The sequence below is a fragment of the Filicampus tigris genome, chromosome 1 (genome assembly GCF_054856515.1).
Source record: "Filicampus tigris isolate MCC_2025a chromosome 1, RoL_Ftig_1.0, whole genome shotgun sequence".
Taxonomy (NCBI): Eukaryota; Metazoa; Chordata; class Actinopteri; order Syngnathiformes; family Syngnathidae; genus Filicampus; species Filicampus tigris.
The window spans coordinates 11,971,141-11,990,711 of record NC_141217.1 but is presented as its reverse complement, the minus strand read 5'-3'; the positions used below and the strand labels follow the sequence as shown (position 1 = coordinate 11,990,711).

The window sequence follows — 19,571 nt, the reverse complement described above, 5'->3', positions numbered from 1 at the left end:
TAACCGTGATCAGCAAAGAAGCAGTGTTGTGTTTTTTGGGTTTTTTTTAAGCAAAGAAGCAGTGTGCGCTGGTTCCAGCCTATGTAGCTCTGCTGACTTCCACATTTCCTCATTCTCATAAAAATCAGCCATGGAGAGGTTAATCCTTTTGATATGTTGAAGTGGGCATTAGTAGGGATGTCCACATAAATTTTGGTGCCAATTGATCGCCGTTTTTGGACGTTATAAGCAATGAAAGTACAATGATTTCCAATGGCGAATTTGGAAACCGGCTGCTTCATTCCTTCGATGACTGACATGAATATCAAGTGTTTTATTGACAGTTGAAAGTAACAAGCGGAAATGACATCCATTTGAGTCACGACACCATGCGTCGCCGTACGCAGTGGCTTATTCAAATGCCGGAGCAACTCTGTCCGCTCAATCATGTAAACAGGATATTCCGAATGTTTCGGAAATCTGAATTTTGATTTTAACCCGTTGTTGACTGCATGTAAACGTAGTCACTATGCTGCTGGGGACAAAACGGAGGGCGTCGTGAAGTCGAAACGCCGTCGGTCGCGTACGTCGTAATTCGAGGATTGCCTGTACTTCAAAGTGATAGATGGACCAACCCATAGGCGAGTACTATTTGGTCCGGCTTGACAAAAAGGTGGATAGACTGACAGCGGAAGGGTACTCAGGCTGCAGACGGATGGCAATAAACGGAATTGACCAATCTAAAGTGTTGAAAAAGGCTTGCTCTCTTTCACGATTGCGATCGGTTGAACAAACCTGCAATTTTTGGGGGTTTCCTGAAAAGTGACCATTCTGGAGGTACAAGGTTTCAGCCCGATGGCAGCAATCTACTGTATACACATAGTGACATTATATAAAGTATTGTATACTTCCTCTATACAGAGGAATGAACACGCACACATTCACACTCTCACCATTAGCCTATTAGCACAATTGCCTCAGTCATTTTGGAATGATTTCAGAAAACCAGAAAAAAAACACCACAAATTAAAAAATAACAAAACAAGATTGTCGTTTGCAATGGTGTAGAATTGAGATGAAGCAGTACTGCTACTTGTGTGTGTGTGTGTGTGTGTGTGTTGTTGTTGTTTTAAGTATCTGTATCTCTACTTATGACAGAATCAGAGTAGGCCTATTCATGCCACCTCTGGTGAAAAGTAACAGAGCTGCATATAAAAGTGGTGGTGGGGGGAGAGAACTTAAAGCCAAGTGAAGTTGAAGTTTTGGGCCACGTGCTCGTACTGCAGCCAGGCAGCCAGACTCGAGAAGTGTGCTGTGGCTCCAAGGATGGACAGAGCGCGTTTGGTTCCAATTAGAGCGTCTCGACGCTGACCTGCTGCCCTGTGTGCAGTAATGTGAAACCAAGCCCGTGGCGCGTCGCGGTGCGGCGAGCAAGCGAGCGGAGCTGCACAGTGCGCACTTACATACACTTCCCTTCCCACTCGGGACCCGCAGACGCTCCGACGCACGACGGAGCGAGCGCAATGGCCGAGGAGTAGCCGATCGATGGACCGTTTTCCGACGCCGTTCTCTCGGAGGTGCCACCGCACCACCGCCGCGGCCATGTGTGGGAGCTGTCCGAGGAGGAGGTGGGGGTGGGGGTGGGGGTGGGCGACTGTGCTGGCGGCCGCGCTGCTCAGCCTCCTGATCGGAGGGATGCCCCGGAGCGCCGCGTTCCCCGCGTGGAGGAGCGAGGTATGCTGGAGGAACACACTTGCGCTGCAGGCACCTCTGGTGTCATTTTCTCCTGTTTGTTAACACGCTGCCTGCCTTTTACTTACTGGCCCTCATAAAAAGTCAGAACCAAAGGTGATGGAATATGTTGCCCTTAAACTGTAGAATGAAATGCATTTCCTTTCGTATGGAAAGCAACTTGAGTATTTATCCTTGATATCCACATTAAGGTGCATGTAGTATGCTCTTTGTTCTCAGTATGCTACAAGACAGTAGCATACTCATACAAAATGTAGAGTGCCCGTGTCCTACTATATGCTTGCTCAAACATCAATAAAGCATCCTTGATGTGCAGGTCCTCACAAGTAAGACAATTGAACAACTGTCTTAATTACATTACTTTTCCACTACTAGTGCCACTTTCGGCCTTTGGGTATGAAATTAAATTTGACTAGATTCTACTGGTGACACAAATCGACAAGTGCTTCTCTAGTACTAATAGCAGGCAACTAGTGCACTGTTTTGTCTCACTACGAACATGTATAGGCCTAACCATTAAAACATCTGTGTCTTACCAGAAACAGTTTTTCAACTACTGCATGACATTTCTGCGCACAAGTAACAGATTGACACATTGAGCAGGGGCGTAGCCAGAATTTTTTCAGTGGGGTGGCCATGGTGACAACACCTTAGTGAGGACTGGCCGTGCATGTGTGCGTCATTCTTTAACATACCACCCACAGTCAGGGTTTTATGAAATAAAATTCACACATACCAAGAACAATGCCCATCACGCTTGTTGGCAGTGTCCAAATTCACAGGCTCGGTCCTCCGAAGGCTGCATTTTCGACCGCATGTGGTGTCCAAATTCACATTAAGCCATAATCATAATTTGCCACGGGTTGTGCGGTCCACGGAGGCTACATACTGTCCCAGCCTGCAAACTGTCTTTCTAGAATTTGGAAAACACGTATGTTCGAGTTGTGCCAAAAGTGACGTCGTGCAGGCGAAAAATGGGCGTGGCCAGAGAGTGACAAAGGGTGGTCAAGGCCACCACGTAGCTTCACCCCTGCTAGTGAGGCATCTGTGCGGTACTTGTGCTGCACATGAAATGCTTGATTGGGACACGTATTTCATTCATAAAGATGACAAGAGTGTGCATAAAACCCACTGGATGATAGCAGAAATTAATTAATTGAACACATTATTATCATTATCTTTGTCAGATATTTTTTAAAATCATCTCACTGGCTGTGGCAAAGCCACGGAAGTTAGGGGAGTGTGTTACATACGGACACAAAGGCTCAGAATGGAAGGCAGTATCCAAGTGCCCACTCCACAGATCTATAATCTTTCACGTTCACATCATCTGCCCGTGGAGCTTTGCTCGCAGTTCCTTATAAATATACTTTGTATATTTATATACTTTGTACTATACAAATCAGTTTCTTCATTTGAGAAGTTTAGTTGTCTTGCAGGTTTTGCTACTTCGAGACTGTCGATGAGTCAAATGCGCCATATTTAAATGGGGCGTTCACGCCCTAACGGTCAATTCTGAGTAAACAAATAATGAAATCATCCTGTAAATTTCTAATCCCAAAACTAACACCTGCATCAGATTAGAGCTGTTTATTAGTCTACAGTCAAACAGGGGTGATCACGCCTTCACGAGAAATGTTCAATTGAAACAAAGGAGAGGATTATCAAACTTCTTAAAGAAGGTAAATCATCACGCAATGTTGCAAAAGATATTGGTTGTTCACAGTCAGATGTGTCTAAAATCTCCATCAAGTACAAACTACATGAGAAGGTTGTTAAAGGCAAGCACGCTGGTAGACCAAGACATGAAAGAGTGAAGACAGAAAACTTAAAACATTAAGTCTTGAAAACAGAAAATGCACAGCAAAACCAATGAGGAACAAATGGGAGGAAACTGGAGTCAACGTCTGTGACTGAACCATAAGAAACCACCAAAGGAAATTGGGCAAGGTGATGATGCGGGAATTTTTGTTTGGCGCCGTCATTACATCTTCAATAAATGCATAAATTTACATTATTGACATATCAGACACTTTTGTTATCCCATCAATTGAAAGGATGTTTGGGGATGATATTTTTTCAAGATGGTAATGCATTTAGTGTTAGAGCAAAATCTGCGAAGATAGTCCTTGGAGAAAGACACAAAGTTGACTAAATAGTCTGGATCTCAGTCCAATTGTAGATGTTTGGTGGAAGTTGAAGAAAATGATCCATACATGACCGGCAAAGCTGATCTGGCAAAAGCAATCAGAGATAGTTGGAGCCAGATTAATGAAGAGTACTGTTTAGCACTCATTAAGTCCATGCGTCTGAGACTGAGCTGTTCGAAAAGACAAAGGTGTAGCAACAAAGTACGAGTGGTGTGTCGAAAGTGTTCTTTTGTTGTTTTTCATGATTCCATACTTTTTTTAACCTCAGAATTGAGTGAGTCCATATTTTCCCCTCTCCTTGGTCTAAAGATGTAACTGTTACTGACAACCACATTTTTTCCTGATTTCTTTTAGTGTTTTTTAAAGCCAGTAAGTTGCCATTTGAAATTATTTTAGTTTTGTGTCATGCCTGTGATCTGTTGTTTTTCTATAATAATTAATAAATAAATAAATAACCAATCGAACATCCTCCGAGACTGGTGACTTCAGATTTTTTTTTGCCAGGGTTTGTACTCAAGTAACAAAATAATTTACTTTCTGGGCTGTATTTTTAAATTTCCAAAAAGTACTATTAAGCAGTGACGGGCAACCTACAGACCACGGCCAACATTTATTCTTTGCGGAAGCGAGGAAAACATCTTGGACGTATTAAAATACATTCGAACGTACTCGCAAGTATGTTCGAACGTATTTGTCAGTCCAAATTTTTTTACTCCACATTGGCAGTTCCACTCATTCGCAATTCCGTCCCACAATGCAAATCAAAATAAATAAAACTCTGAGAAACAGAATGTCAGAGGTGGGAAAAACTATCACATGCTGCACTTATAAGTAGAGATTCAACTTCTGGACTTAAGTTAAAAAAAAGGATTCTGAAATGCACCGAAGTGCAAAAGTATAATGCCTTTTTACTGTCAATTATATACTGTACAATGCCGATTTTGATAAGTTGGCACAACAACAACATAAATGTAAACAAAATAGATTCCCTATTTTATTAACTTTCACAGTGCTTGTACTGGGAAGAAAGAAAAATCACATTGCATGCCACATGCTGAAGAATGTCTTGCATCATTAATGCCACCTGGTTCACGTTCCTCCATGTTGCTGATGTCTGTTTTTCTTTTCATCTTTAAAAGTTCCACTCAATCAAAATCTAGCAGTTGACATTACCTCTCTCACCTGACAGGTTGTTGTTTTTTGCCGTGTTGTCACCTACGGAGGTTGAAAAAATTAAAAAGCCTATTTTGGCAAAGTAAGGAGCAGGCCATACAGATATTTGTAGTTCACATATAGGAAGGAAAAAAGCCTAAACACTTCAGTGAAGTTCAGATCCCTGAAAAAATCTACTCAAGTACAGCAACAAAGTAATAATGGTACCACTACCACTACGGAATGTATACTGTCCGTCAGTAATCGTAATCGTAATAGTAATCGCCTGTTGGTCAGTCCGTCCATCATTTTAAACGTACTTACAGTACATCACCCCGCCCACGAACAGACACAAAAGAAAACACGTCAAACACATTGTGCACATTCCTGTACCTGTGCCGAAAAAAAGTCTCTTAAAGGGTAAATATTAAATTATTACAAAGTTTATCATTTGTATATGTGTAATTTACTCGATGTTTTAAAGTCACCGTTTCCCTGTTATCGTTTACCTATATATGTTGTCGTAGCATAGCTGCCATACTTAGCAACCATGTGCAGAAGGCGCAAATAGTCCAAATAATGGAGCCATAGCCCCATCGACTGGAAAACCGAGCCCGAGTTTTACTTAACTATTAATTTACTGAAGTTTCAAAATAATTTTAAACAGCAAAATTGTCAAAACAACAACCCGTGCCGCCATGCTCATTGACGCAGGGGCATAAGTCGATGGCGTCACACGCAGTGTCCCAATTCTGCAAATTTTTGTACACTCGTAAACCTGCGCCCTCGAAGCCTCCGTGCACTTCGACTATGTGTGCACTTCAGTGTGGGGAATGGAATTGGGCCTATGTAGACCTGCTCAATGTGACGTCACGGAACTAAAAACAGCAGTCACGCAGCATCCTGTTAGGACCAATTAGCTGACCGAAAACATGCCTGATGTTAAATACACAAATCAAGCAGCAAACTTACCTGCATCAAAGGAAACAATAATCAGGAATGTCAGGTTATATACGACTACATAGATGGGTGAAAATCCACTTCCGTTTATGCTTAATCCATCTTTTTTTTTTTCCAGTTTATTTTTTATCGCCTGTAAAATGGGCATCCGTCATAGGCGGATAGACGGACCGGTCCGTCGGCTAGGCGGAACGCCCAGGTCTGCTGTCTTAGTAGTAATAGTTCATAATGTAGTATTGACAATCATGCTGACCTTTTTCCAAAAAATTGCAGGTTACTGATAACACGTAGCTTGTTACTTATGGGCACTAATGACACGAGTAGAGTAATCTTTTCACGTTTGAGAGACCTCCACACAGCTGCTCCAATTTCCAGTGTCGTTTACCATCAGACAAACTCAATCACAATGCCAACATGGCACCTCACCTTCAATGCTCAAAGGAGAGATCCAGCCTTGGATCTACAGTATGTACTGTAAGTTGGTTTACTGTCGGATCATACTGGGGCTGGGCATCCAATCATTGCCCCCCTCTGGCTGTGACAATCATGAGAAATGGCTTCATTTCATTTCCTTCGCTACACGCTCTCATTATGTTTCCATCAATGCTGCTCCTGCAGGCTTACATAACATCCTGCGATAAGCATCTGCGGCAGGAGGGCCAGCCAGACAAATGAGATTAGTGACTAATGAGTCTTTTCATTTCCTTCGTAATATTAAAAAAAAAAAAAAAGGAGAAAAAAAAGTTGTATCAGGGGACGGATTGAGGCGATTCGAGGGCTTAGGAGCCGATCGCTTCTAAAGTTTCTCGGTGGGTGTTTGTCTAAAATGTTTACCCTTCAAGTCTGTTGTGTTTAGTCTAGAGTGCCTCATAGTTTACGGTACAACTTTACTTGTTAGCACGTAAAATTTGAAATGAGCAACACATGTCAAATATATCTGGGTTGGCTTCACTACATGAAACATGGCAGAGAATTTATTCAGATTTATTAATGAGCATGTGATTCCCATACGTCAACTGAAGCGAGGGGGAATAAAGAGTGATTGCACAGTCTAATGTAACAGTGAAAGTACAGTGTTGGACTGTGTGCCCTTTGGGTTCAGTATTTTGGAAAGGAAGCGAAGGAAGCGTTGCATCTATTTATCTTGAGTGGGTGAGGCAGAAACAGGAAGCTGAGGGTTGGAAGCAAAATGCAACAGTGAATAAAGGCTCTTTGATAGTTTTCCACAATGCCAAAGGAAAGCTGGCAATTTCTCTTCAAATGATAACACTTATCACAATGTAGACACCTAAATAATATGGTGTTAGTCTAAAATAAAGCTTCCACTTTTCAAGACTTTCATTGGGTTCCTCTACCCAAATTCATCCAAGCACGGGCCTTTCCACAACTGTTCCCACAATAGCATAAGGTTGCCCAAAATGTTTCTATCAGATGTCGGGCCTAAAGAATAATAATAATAATAATAATAATACATTTTGTTTTTAATAGCGCTTTTCATAACACTCAAAGACGCTTCGCAACAAGAATAAGTGAATAAAAATAAAACCTACAGTTAAAACAAATACAGGTAAAACCAACAGGGAAAAAAAAGTAGCAAAGATTAAGAGATGTTAAAAAGCATGGTGGAATAGGTGAGTCTTGAAGAGTGTTTTGAAGGATGGGAGGTCTTACGGATGTGTTGTGGAAGGGAGTTCCAGAGGGAGGGGGCGGCAACAGAGAACGCTTGGTCCCCCCAGGTTTTGTAATTGGTCGTGGGGATGGCAAGGAGGTTCGCATTTGAGGAGCGGATGGTGCGGGAAGGAGTGTATGAGTGGAGAAGATCGGAGCGGTAAAAGGGGGCCTGGTTGTGATAGGTGAGTTGGAGGAGTTTAAATTGAATGCGGTGGGGAACGGCGAGCCAGTGGAGGTTTTTAAGGATGGGAGTGATATGATCGCGGAAACAGGTGTGAGTGAGAAGGCGGGCGGCAGCGTTCTGGATGTATTGTAATTTATTAAGGAGTTTGGAGCTTGTGTCGTAGAGGATGCTTTTACGGTAGTTAAGGCGGGAGGTGAAGGCATGGATGAGGGTCTGAGCGGCAGTGAAGGAAAGTGAGGAGCGGAGGCGAGAAATGTTCCTGATGTGAAAGAAAGCAGTTTTGGTGATTTGGGTGATGTATTGCTCAAAAGAAAGATTATTGTCAAAAAGGACACCAAGGTTGCGACAGTGAGAGGAGGCGGACAGGGTGGAGTTGTCAAGAGTGAGGTTGAAGTTGGAGGCAGTTTGTGTAAGGGAGTTTGGGCCAATTATTATAGCAGGTGGAATTTAGAGCAGTTGAGAAAAAGGAAGTTTGTTTGCATCCGGGATTTAATATCGAAAAGACAGTTGGACAGAGTGGAGTGGATAGTAGAGGCGATGGATTTAGTGGAGCTGTACAATTGGACCTCATCAGCGTAGCAGTGAAAGCAGAGACCGTGGTGACGGATACTTTGACCGAGGGGGAAAAGGTAGCGGATGAAGAGAAGAGGACCAAGCACAGAACCCTGAGGGACACCGTGGGACAGGGGGGCAGTGGATGAGGAGCAGTTGTTGATGTGGATGAATTGTTTCCTGTCTGTGAGGTAGGGGTGGAGCCAGGTGAGGACTTTGTCAGTGTTGTGGACAGATTGCAGGCGAGCGAGTCGGATGGAGCGGTTGATGGTGTCAAAAGCGGCGGTGAGGTCGAGGAGGATGAGAATGGAGAGTTGGCCGGAGTGAGAGGAGAGGAGGAGGTCGTTGGTGATTTTGAGGAGGGCGGTTCCAATGCTGTGTTGTGAGCGGAATCCAGGTTGAAATTGTTCGAAGAGTTGGTTATTGTCGAGGTGGGCTTTGATTTGGGATGCGACGACACGCTCTATGAATTTGGACAGGAAGGGGAGATTGGAGATGGGTCGGAGGTTGCTCAAGATGTCGGGGTTGAGTCCAGGTTTTTTGATGATGGGGGTAACAGCAGCAAGTTTGAGTGAGGAGGGAACGGAGGGAGAGTTGAGGGGGGAGTTAACTGTGTTGGTGATATGTGAGAGATGGTGGGAAAGCAGTGCTTGACGATGGATGATGGAATGGGATACGGTATGCAGGTTGAGGATTTCATTGTTGAGATGATTTTGGTGAGCTCGGCAGAGGAGATGGGTGTGAATTTGGAGAGGGGCGGAGTGATAGGAGGGACAGAGGCAGGTAAGAAGAGAAGACGAGAAGGGGGTGGGAGCGGTGGTTAGTGAGGAGTGGAGGATGTCGACTTCAGATTGAAAGAAGGATAGGAATGAATTGCATTTTTCGGTGGTGAAAGAGGTCGAAATGTTGTCACAGGGTTTGAAAAGTTTGTTGACGGTAGAGAAGAGTGCCTTTTGGTTATTGGAATCGATGCGAATGAGGTTGGAGTAGTAAGCGGAGCGGTTGGAGTTGAGGGCTGTCTTGTATAGATGAAGGTGATGAAATGAAAAGAAAGAAGGAAATAATTTGATTATTTTTTAAAAAAATGAAGCAAAATCCCTGCTCAAAACTTACGCACCATTATGCAGAAATAAATTGGCATGATGGCAGCAAGACAAGATGAAAGAGTGCATAAAAGAAAAAAATAAAGAATATATGCCTGTATAGTCTGTCTACATGTGTTTCTCCATTATTTGTGTTCAAATATCTGTTGCTTGAAGTGGAAGTCAACCCAAACACATTATTTCCAGAATATGTTCTATGCAAGCTCACTAGTTGAAATAAGGCATTCTGATAAATATTGCATTTGAGGAATAAGAGTTAATCCACCCGTTTTTAGCCATCTCTGGGTGCGGCCACTTTGTCACTTCTGTCGACTGAAAATGACATCACAACTGCTAAGGGCTCAGATATCGACCAATCAAGGCTGACCTGTCTTCTGAAGTTGAGCCGTGATTGGTCATTACCTGAGCCCTTAGCAGTTGTTATGTCATTTTCAGTCGACAGAAGTGACAAAATGGGAAGTCAACCCCCAAATTTTGTTTCCAAGAATATGTTCTATGTAGCCCCACTAGTCTAAACAGCCGCATAACATTGCCTTGGAATATGGAATACGAGTTAAGCAGCAATATCCACCTGTTTTTGTCCATCTCAGGGGGCGGCCATTTTGGTACTTTCTGTCAACTGAAAATGACATTGCCGTTGCTCAGGGCTCAGGTAACAGCCAATCATAACTCAGCTTCAGACAACAGCTGAGCCGTGATTGGTCGTCACCTGAGCCCTGAGCAACGGCAATGTCATTTTCAGTTGACAGAAAGTACCAAAATGGCCGCCCCCTGAGATGACTAAAAACAGGTGGATATTGCTGCTTAACTCATATTGCTCAAACGCAATATTAATCAGAATGGCGTGTTTAGACTAGTTAAGGCGCATACAACATATTATTGAAAAGAAAATTTGGGGGTTAACCTCATTAAAGGTCACATCACTGCGACAGCCACCAATGCTAATAGTTAGTCCAGCTATGTAATTTTGCATTATTTGTTAGCATTAAGCTAAATGGACTTTAATAAGGCAAATCTATCTGGCTGTTGTAAATACACAACGTCTCATTCTCTTTGTTTTATGTTTAGTTTGAAAGTAAATTTCAACCGGGCATGGCAATAAACATCTTGAATTGTCTTTTTTGAAGAACTGTTCACTATCGAGTCTCTTGTATCTCAAGGCGCCTCTGTATTGTAATTGATGTCCTATCAAGATGAGAGAGAAGCATTCACCCTCATAGTTTGGAAATCCCTTCTGCGCCAAAGTGCACCATAATGTGAAATATTGCTGCCAAGACAAAGTAAAGCCTGTGTCGAGTCACATCTTATCTACGAGAGTACAGTACTGAACCATCAGGGCACCCAGTAAAAGCTTTACAGACAGTCTCTAATCCAGGTGTTATTACCTGGAATTTGTACTGCAAAGCCCCATCATACTTCATGTTTGGAAAGCACTTTCACTGCTGACCTCTTCATTTTCCGTGAGGTGGAATTCCAGTGCAGGAAAACATAGTAAGTGTCTCACTTGCAAGGCAATGAAATAGTAGCGGGCCCGCACTGTTGTTACGGTTATATTATATGACAAATGGAATTTATGCTTGCATGCCTTCTGACGCTTGTATTCTGCCAAAAAACAGTCATCCATCTCCCTCAATTTCCTCACAAGGTTCCTCAAACCTTCTTCAGGCCGCCGCCGCCGCCAAAGTCCTGCATTCTCTTTGAGGGGCCGTGTGAGGTGATTAATCAAAGGTTTTTCTTTGTCCAAGGAAGAAGCTTACACCACAGTGTTGCTCATCGGAATGCGCAAAGAGGCCCACTCGCAAGTGCTGCACCTCTCCAGGAACAAGCGCTACACCCTCACCCCGGAGAAGCTCAAATGGGACAAGTTCAAGCTCACATACAAGTATCCTAATCCAGATTTGCTACAAACCGCAGTTGTATATGCAGTGGAACCTCTGAACTCAAAACCTAGACATTTGTTTGCTTGTTTGTTTTAAGAATAAATGTTGCGCTATTCCAAATAATGGAATTGGAATTCATCAGCTCAGGGGTCAGATTGTGGCCGCCATGAAACTTTGACAGTCACTTTACAGGCAGCGTCCTGAACTGTAGAAGCTAATCACTGCTCAAATAAATAAATCAATACAGTGGTGTCTTGAGATACGAGTGCAATCCGTTCCGGTACCACACTCGTGGTGTCTTCAGATATGAGTGCAATCCGTTCCGGTAACACACTCGTAACTCAAAACATGCATATCTCAAAGCAGATCTCCACATTGAAATTAATGGAAATGCCAGTAATCTGTTCCAGACTCCCCCAAAAGGGAACAGCATGTGTTTGTAATGCCGTTTATAATAAAGTAAAAAACAAAAACATATCAAAAAAACAAAAAAAACATATAGTACTAACGTAACTGAACAGAATGTATAGAATGAAGCCGTTTTTGCATTAAGATGAATTTATTGCGGCTGCTACTGGTGTACGCAGCTTAGCCCCTGGAGGGCAGTATAATACACACATAAGGATAAACACTGAGACGGAGGAGTCAGTCACAATTTCTCAGTAAGCTATATCAGTTGTTATTTGCAGAGGATAAATATATGCCTGTGAGTGTTGTATATTCTGTCTGTCTACATGTGTTGCTACTGTTTGTGTTCAAACTGCCATTGCTTCAAGCATTATAACACCACCAAATAGATTTGTTAGCCTGTCTATGGCATTTAGCGTTGTTTGTCAGCATTAAGCTAATACTAACACGTGCTACATACTCGTGTTAGGGAAGTCAAGGAAAGGTTATGTGGGTGCTTTAAATACACGTTATTCCCTTTATGTTAAGTTTGACACTAAATTTCAGCTGGGAGTGGCATTAAACAGCTTGAAGCCTTTTTGAAAAAAATTGTTCACTACCTGTCAAACTGCCGGTTGTTGTGAAGTGAGTCGAGTTTATTACCACCATGGCGCGCTTGTACTTAAAATTTTTGCTCGCAAGTCAAAGCGAGAAAAAAAAAACTGTCTGAACAACAGCTTGTATCTCGAAAAAACTCATTATTTATATCTCAAGGTGGCGCTGTAAATATAAAGTCCCTGAAAAAAATACTTTGAAGCAAACTGAAGTTTACATTTTTGGGAATAACGTAACTTGGACTCACCATTGATGAGGCAAGATTACCGTTAGGCGAGTCTCTTCACATAAGTGCAGCGGTGTACATTCCGCTGTTTTTCCATTATGACTAATGATGCTTTAGCCATGTCGCACAGAGCAGCCAGCTCAGAGATGTGTGAAGCGGGAAATTTCATTGCTGGTCACCATCACATTTTTCCCCACTCGCACACTTTTGTGGTGGCATCAAAGTAAGAGCACGCCAGTTAATCATTTGGCAAGAAGTTTGACCTCAGAATTTTTGTGCACTGTTGGAGGTGTATTTTACCTGAATATCTGTGGCTGAAAGCAGCTCTGACTTTGGGCATTTGAACCTCGGCTCCGTCCTTCCCGTGAGGAGTTTCACTCCAGCTTCCTGCGTGTGAGGTTCAGTGACACCTCTACTGTAAATTGTCCATAGGTGTGAATGTGAATGCTTGTGCTCTGCAACTTTCTGACCAGCTGTGGAGTGCCGTGCCTCTCTCGCCCCAAGTCAGCTGGGATGATTGCAGCTCACCCATGACCCTTGCGAGAATAATAAAATCATGGATGAATGGATTTGTGGTTGAATTCCAAACAGTAAACTTTAGCGGTTCCACTGTACCTGCATACAAGATATATGCTTCACTCACTTCGAAATGGCGTGACTTCAAAATAATCCAAACAAAAGTGATTAAATGTACATTTGCAGATGAACATTTTCATTCCTGCCTTCCTGTGCTGTAATGTTCTGCGTCTTTTCTTTTAAAATCAGGTTGCTGTCCTACCCTACAAACCTGATCAATGCCACGGACACGCGACGAGGCATTGCCAAGGCTTTCACCATGTGGAGCGACGTGTCGCCCTTCAGCTTCCGAGAGGTGCCAGCCGACCAGGAGGCCGACATTAAGATCGGTGGGTATAGGACCTTCGACACCCCGGCGACTGCTTCAACGTTTTGTGGGGTCGTGCCTGGGAGCCTCCAGTGTCCTTAAATCAAAAAACCACAAGTCGGATAGTCAAGGCGAGACATCATTTTTAAATGAAAAACACAGGCTTAACAACTTCCATGCGTGTCAGCCCATGTTGAGGCCTTCGAAGTCAAGCCTGCTCTGTCTCATCATCCCTTTGGCTGTGTCATAAGTTCTCCAGAAAGCTCTGCTATGCACTTTGTCATCCCCCGCTGTGGTACAAACAGAGCGGAAATAATTGAGTGGAACAAGGGGAGGTTGTCCCTGCATGGCAGTGGTGGGAAGTAGCGAAGCACAAACACTTTGCTACTGTTACTCAAGTAGATTTTTCAGGTATCTTCACTTGGGTAGCATTTTTTGATAGCATAAAAGCTAGCTTGCTCTTAAATGCGACACCTTTTTTTTCTTTTCAATACGAGCACTATGTGTCTGTTGTGAGTTACCGTATTAAAAAACATTGTATACAATTGATAGTGGAAATGACATTTTTACGCCTGTACTTCACACCGTTTCCCACATGCGTTTGGGAGATTTTATGATGGTCCGATGAAACCAAAGGTGAACAAGGTCATCACCAATAGAACACTATACCTACAATGACAAATGGTGTTGGCAACATCATGCTTTGTGGCTGTTTTTCTCTCTAGGTGGAAGGAATTATGAACAGTTTCAAATAGCAGTCAGTGTTAGCACAGAATCATTGAGGAAAAGCCTAATTGAACGGCTGAATCTCATTTGGGGCACTTGAAATGGTGGCAGTTGTGCTGACTCCCATTTAGCATGAGTTTCAATGTGTTGGTCAATTCTGATCACAGCCACATCGCCATTTAAGTGGGGGTGTGAACACTTTTGCAACCACAATATATCCCTCTTGGAAATAAACATTTTGTCTGAGTTTTACAGGTTATATGTCACATTAACAGTGGAAAAAGTTTTGAAATAATTCATCTTGGCCTCATCGATTTTAAATCCCCAAAACCCGGCATGTGAACGGGGGTGTGTTGACTTTTATATTTAAAATATCGGTACTTCTTTGTCAAGTTGGATTACTTTTGTCACTTCTGCTGCTGGGCTCCGATCTACAGTGAATGTTTGTGCTTTTGGCAGGCTTCTACCCCGTCAACCACACAGACTGCCTGCAGTCCTACTTGCACCACTGTTTCGATGGCATCACGGGAGAATTGGCTCACGCCTTTTTCCCGCCGACGGGCGAGATCCACTTCGACGATCACGAATACTGGATTCTGGGGAACATGCGCTTCAGCTGGAAGAAAGGCACGCCGTACAAATGGTGGCTTACGCCGAGTCGGGGTTTGCCGTGAATACATGTTCACCAGCCGTGTGCTTTGTTGCAGGGGTTTGGCTCACAGACCTGGTCCATGTGGCGACACATGAGATAGGTCACGTGCTGGGACTCATGCACTCCAGGGACCCGAAAGCGATCATGCACTTGAATGCAACGCTGACCGGCCGCAAGCTCATCACGCAGGATGAGGTCTGGGGTTTGCACCGTCTCTATGGTACGATCGTAAAACCTCCCTCCCTGCGTTCGGTCTGTAAATGACAACACACTAGAAATGCTGTCACAATAGTACTGTTTGGAATGTTGTGGCTTACGTTACCCACAAAATGTGCCAACAAAGGACAAAAATGGAGGTTATCCAAAATGGTGTCTTCTTTGTTCTCGGAATGTGGCTGCTTATTATGAGTGGAAGGCGCATTTAGTCTTCTTCCTGTGCAGCGGTTCCAGCTCCACACTTTAGGGATCGTACCGCTGTATTTGAATAACCTAATCTGAACTGAACTGAACAGACAAAGTCCTACAAAAGCTAAAAAAACATGGTGGACAACCACAATGGGCCGATCGCCGTTTTGTTGAGGAGTGTTCTGACAACAACCTTCCAGGTTTCTGGAACGCAGCATTACTTAGAACAGAAGGCTTCTTTTAAATTTGTATGATGCCTAAGGCTGCATTTACACAATGTTTGGGCGGTAGTTTAATTAAACACATGGCTTAGTTTTAGAGGAGTTGTAATTGGTGAGTGTTAGATGTGAGGAATATATCTGCTATCTCCTATGATGTACGGTCAGGTTTACTTAGATTTGCCTTGTTTTACTTACGGCCGACTAGCTTTCTCACCTTTACATCTGGACTTTTTGATAGTTTGAAAATATTCCGTATATGGCGTAGATTCCTAGTTGGGACGTACTGTATATGCTTTGTTACAAAAAAGAAAAGTTCCTTTTCCACCCAGATTGAGAACCCCCCCTCAACCCACAGAATCGGCCCACAGCCCCAGTCGCCTCACACACACACACACACACACACGCACACCCATACATGCACACATTCACACGCACGCACACACACCGCCCTGTCCCCCTAATCTAAAACAACCACAACAGTCAAACGATCGAGATGATTCCATAAGAATACATTTTGTGGTATTAAAAAAAACAACCACAAAAAACTTGTTACTCCTCCCTACTTTAGCTGCATCAAGTTTTTTTTAAACTATTTCTTTTTTTTTTTTCGATCAAAAGGTGTATTTTTTTCAAGTAACAGTACTAATAGAGGCTTATTTCGTAGAATAAAAAGGCATCAATTGCTAGAATAAAATTGTATTTTTTGAAATTCACTTCAGAAATTAGTTTTTTTTCTCCCTAGTTAAACTGTAACTTTAACATCATATTATTATGATTTTATCTTGGAAAAATTCATTAATTCTCATGAGAGTACAACTTTTCATCCGGCAAATAAAACGTCTGTTCTTGGAAAGATTTGGATATTTGTTTTGGGAAAAATACGACTTAAATCTCACAACATTTTCTCAAAACCTTCATTTCTTTTTAAAAAAATGAGTTTGTTATCGTAACATTGAGATTTTTTTTCTCTCGAGCACAGGTCACTTTTAAAAATCCTGCGGTATTTAGGGTTATACATGTCAGTTATTGTTAACTGGAGTTAGGATTATGAAGAGGTCTTTGGAAAAAGGCCTCCCCCTGGACCCGGAAAGTTTCAGAAGCCCTGCCAAAGTCAACTGAAATATAGCAAGTGGCGGAACCAGATTCTGTCAGAAAAGGATTGAAGGCGTTCAAGACATGGCGAGTTTCAAGAAATGAATTGCTCCATGCACGGGGATTCTTGGCACATATCAATATGAGCGTATTTTCTCAGTGATCCGCATCGTGTCTCCTCTAGGATGTTTGGACCGGTTCTTCATCTGTCCGGCGTGGGCTCGTAAAGGCTATTGTGAAAGCAAGCGCAAGCTGATGCAGAAGCACTGCCCCGTCAGCTGTGATTTCTGTTACGGTAAGATAGCGGCAGTCCAAGTGGAGGGGAGCAAGAGTTTTCTCTGTTGAACGCTTTGAGGAGCTGCTCTGATCCATTTGCAATGTGAGCCAAGAGATCCAAAGCAATCAAACTGTGTCCTGCATTCATGGTCCACATCAATGACAGCAGATGATCTTAACTGAGCTTTTTGTGTACATTTGCTACATACTCATGTCCGAGGGCCCCTCTTGCACAACACAAAATGGCTCCTCCCGCTTTGTTGTTGCTTTCCGAGGTTTTCGGCCGGCAACGGGGGACAGAGCGAGGAGGCAGGAGGATACGATTCCTTGGCTCGCTCTAATCTGTTCCTCATTGTTGATTGGGAGACGTCGTACGGCTGTGGAAAATTCCTGAGCCGCTCCAAACCACTGGAATTTCAGACTGTGGCTCCAGGGTTAGAGACACACTAGGTCAATTTGGATTTCTGCTTCATTAGAGAGAGCGACTGTTCTCTACGCCGACTTTAAGTTGATAGCGACGTTGGCCACAGCTCAGAGTGAAGTTTTGATCGCAAAATAAATGGTCATTGTGATAAGTAGGGGCGTGCATCTCTCCAACAAAAGAAAATTAAACATGCATCTCGATACATGGGGTGCGATACGATTCAAGAATGGTTCATTTTCAAGGGAAACGATTTCATTCAGTGGAATGCGCAGCCCTATACATAAATACATACCGGTACACATACACACATACGTATACAAACATATATACATATATATATATACAAACATATATATATATATATACAAACATATATACATATATATGTATATACATATATACATACATATATACATATATATGTCTATACATTGTAAATATATATATGCACACACATACTGTACATACATAAATAAATACATACATACATACATATACATAGCACATTTAAACAACGATTTGATTTGGTTCGATTCGATGCACTTGCAAATTTTAAATCAAAACTGCCCATCCGATTTGAATGAGCTGTCATTGCATCCTTATTCATAAAGTTTGCCACTTTGAATGTATCTGATTTTCTATGTTCATTCATCTTAATTAGCTGCACCGACACACTTCACTGCGATCTAATGTAAACCTTCATATTTGGTCATATCAATTGCAGTAATATTAATTTGTCGTTTGCTTTACATTGGAACCTAGGTTAGCTTTCACTTTCACACAGTTAATAGTAATAATTAAATGTATCAAAATGTGTGGCCAGAGAGTACATAATTTTGCTCCCTTTTGCATGTTAGATTGATCTTGACATGACGCATGGTTTTCCCCCCATCAGAATTCCCTTTCCCAACTGTGGCTCCCACGCCGAAACCTCCGAGGACCAAACACAAGCTAGTGGTCGAGGGCAAAAAACTGACGTTCCGCTGCGGGAAGAAAATAGCGTCGAAGAAAGGCAAAGTATTGTGAGTATAATCACCATTTGCTCACCTCGTGTCAAATGCCGTTTGCTGTGCTGTGCTTCCTCACTCAGCGCCGTCTTACTCACAATTTTCAGCTGGTACAAAGACGGCGAGCTTCTCGAGTTCTCACACCCAAATTACATCTCTTTGAGGGACGACCACATCACTATCGTGGCCAATGCCATCAATGAGGGTACATACACCTGCATCGTGAAGAAGAAAGACAAAGTTCTCACCAACTACTCATGGAGAGTGCGTGTGCGATTCTGAAGGCCTCGCTGGCTCTGAACTGAATATACACACATTTCTTTCACTTGGGCACATATTTCTTTCTTTTGTACTTTCTGTTCCATGTACTGCTGACAGTCATTGTGCAAATGTCATTTCATGATGTGAGCAAAATAAAATAAACATTCCTGAGTCACTTTTGTAAACTAGAAATGCAGAGCTGGAGATCCATCGGCGCATCCTCAAACAGTTTTTGACACTGACGCACTTGCTCGATCGCCACACCATTACGACTACTTGCGCGACGATATCCAATAAAAGAGCTGTCTCAAATGTAAAATGATGCCGTTCCTATTGATATCTTGGACTGAGGTGTGGAAAAAAAAAAAAAAGCAAGCACAATAAGCAGGTTACTTTAATACACTGGTGCCTTGAGTTGAAGTTTACTTGGCAAACTAAACAAAGAAGCGCACGTGTATTTAAAACTTTGCCTTAATACCCCCACTAGCTTTCTGCTAACACTTAATACTATCGACGGGTTAATGATCATGATCAATACTTACATTTACTATGTTTATACGTAGTACAATATTAAACAGTGGTATGTTCCTTGTCAAAAGTACGTTCCAAAAACGTGCTGTATTTTGGGAGGGAGGCTAGAACGGTTTACCTTTGTAAAGGCAGAATATTTGAAACAATTCTTGTATTGGATCTCATTACATTGTGCCCGGTCTAATCAGCTTGGAATAACAACAATTAAAGATAGAGAACAAACTCAACCGTGCGATTTCAATCAAATCGAATCACACCGGGGGATTAAGTTAACAATGAGACCGACAGCCCATTCCCAGCAACCCAATAAAAAGCAATAGCTCTCTTTGCGAGGTTAGAGAAGGTGAGTCGTACGACAACGTACACACTCAGCCAAAAGAGTTCTTTCAAAGCAAGAACAAGCAGTGTTTTCTCTGGCCTTTGGATGTACAGTATTTGGACCTGCAAGCACATGTGGAACACCTCACACGCCTCACTTGCTT

At 42.6% G+C, this 19,571-nt stretch overlaps 1 protein-coding gene across 3 annotated transcripts; it reads left to right on the top strand.

Moving 5' to 3' along the window:
- Positions 1-1,037: 1,037 nt before the first annotated feature.
- mmp23ba (matrix metallopeptidase 23ba) lies at positions 1,038-18,861 on the top strand. Of its 3 annotated transcripts, none has more exons than XM_086042732.1 (8): positions 1,038-1,713; positions 11,249-11,385; positions 13,377-13,516; positions 14,680-14,847; positions 14,928-15,092; positions 16,775-16,885; positions 18,186-18,312; positions 18,405-18,861. In XM_086042732.1, exons 1-8 carry the CDS (start codon positions 1,525-1,527, stop codon positions 18,577-18,579), a joined length of 1,212 nt encoding a protein of 403 aa, XP_085898858.1. In that variant the 5' UTR covers positions 1,038-1,524; the 3' UTR covers positions 18,580-18,861. The 3 variants fall into 3 exon arrangements, with proteins under 3 accessions (XP_085898858.1, XP_085898876.1, XP_085898867.1); XM_086042750.1 differs by lacking the exon at positions 1,038-1,713 and adding an exon at positions 7,749-7,846 and having other exon boundaries at positions 11,253-11,385; XM_086042741.1 differs by lacking the exon at positions 1,038-1,713 and adding an exon at positions 7,754-7,846.
- Positions 18,862-19,571: the final 710 nt, after the last annotated feature.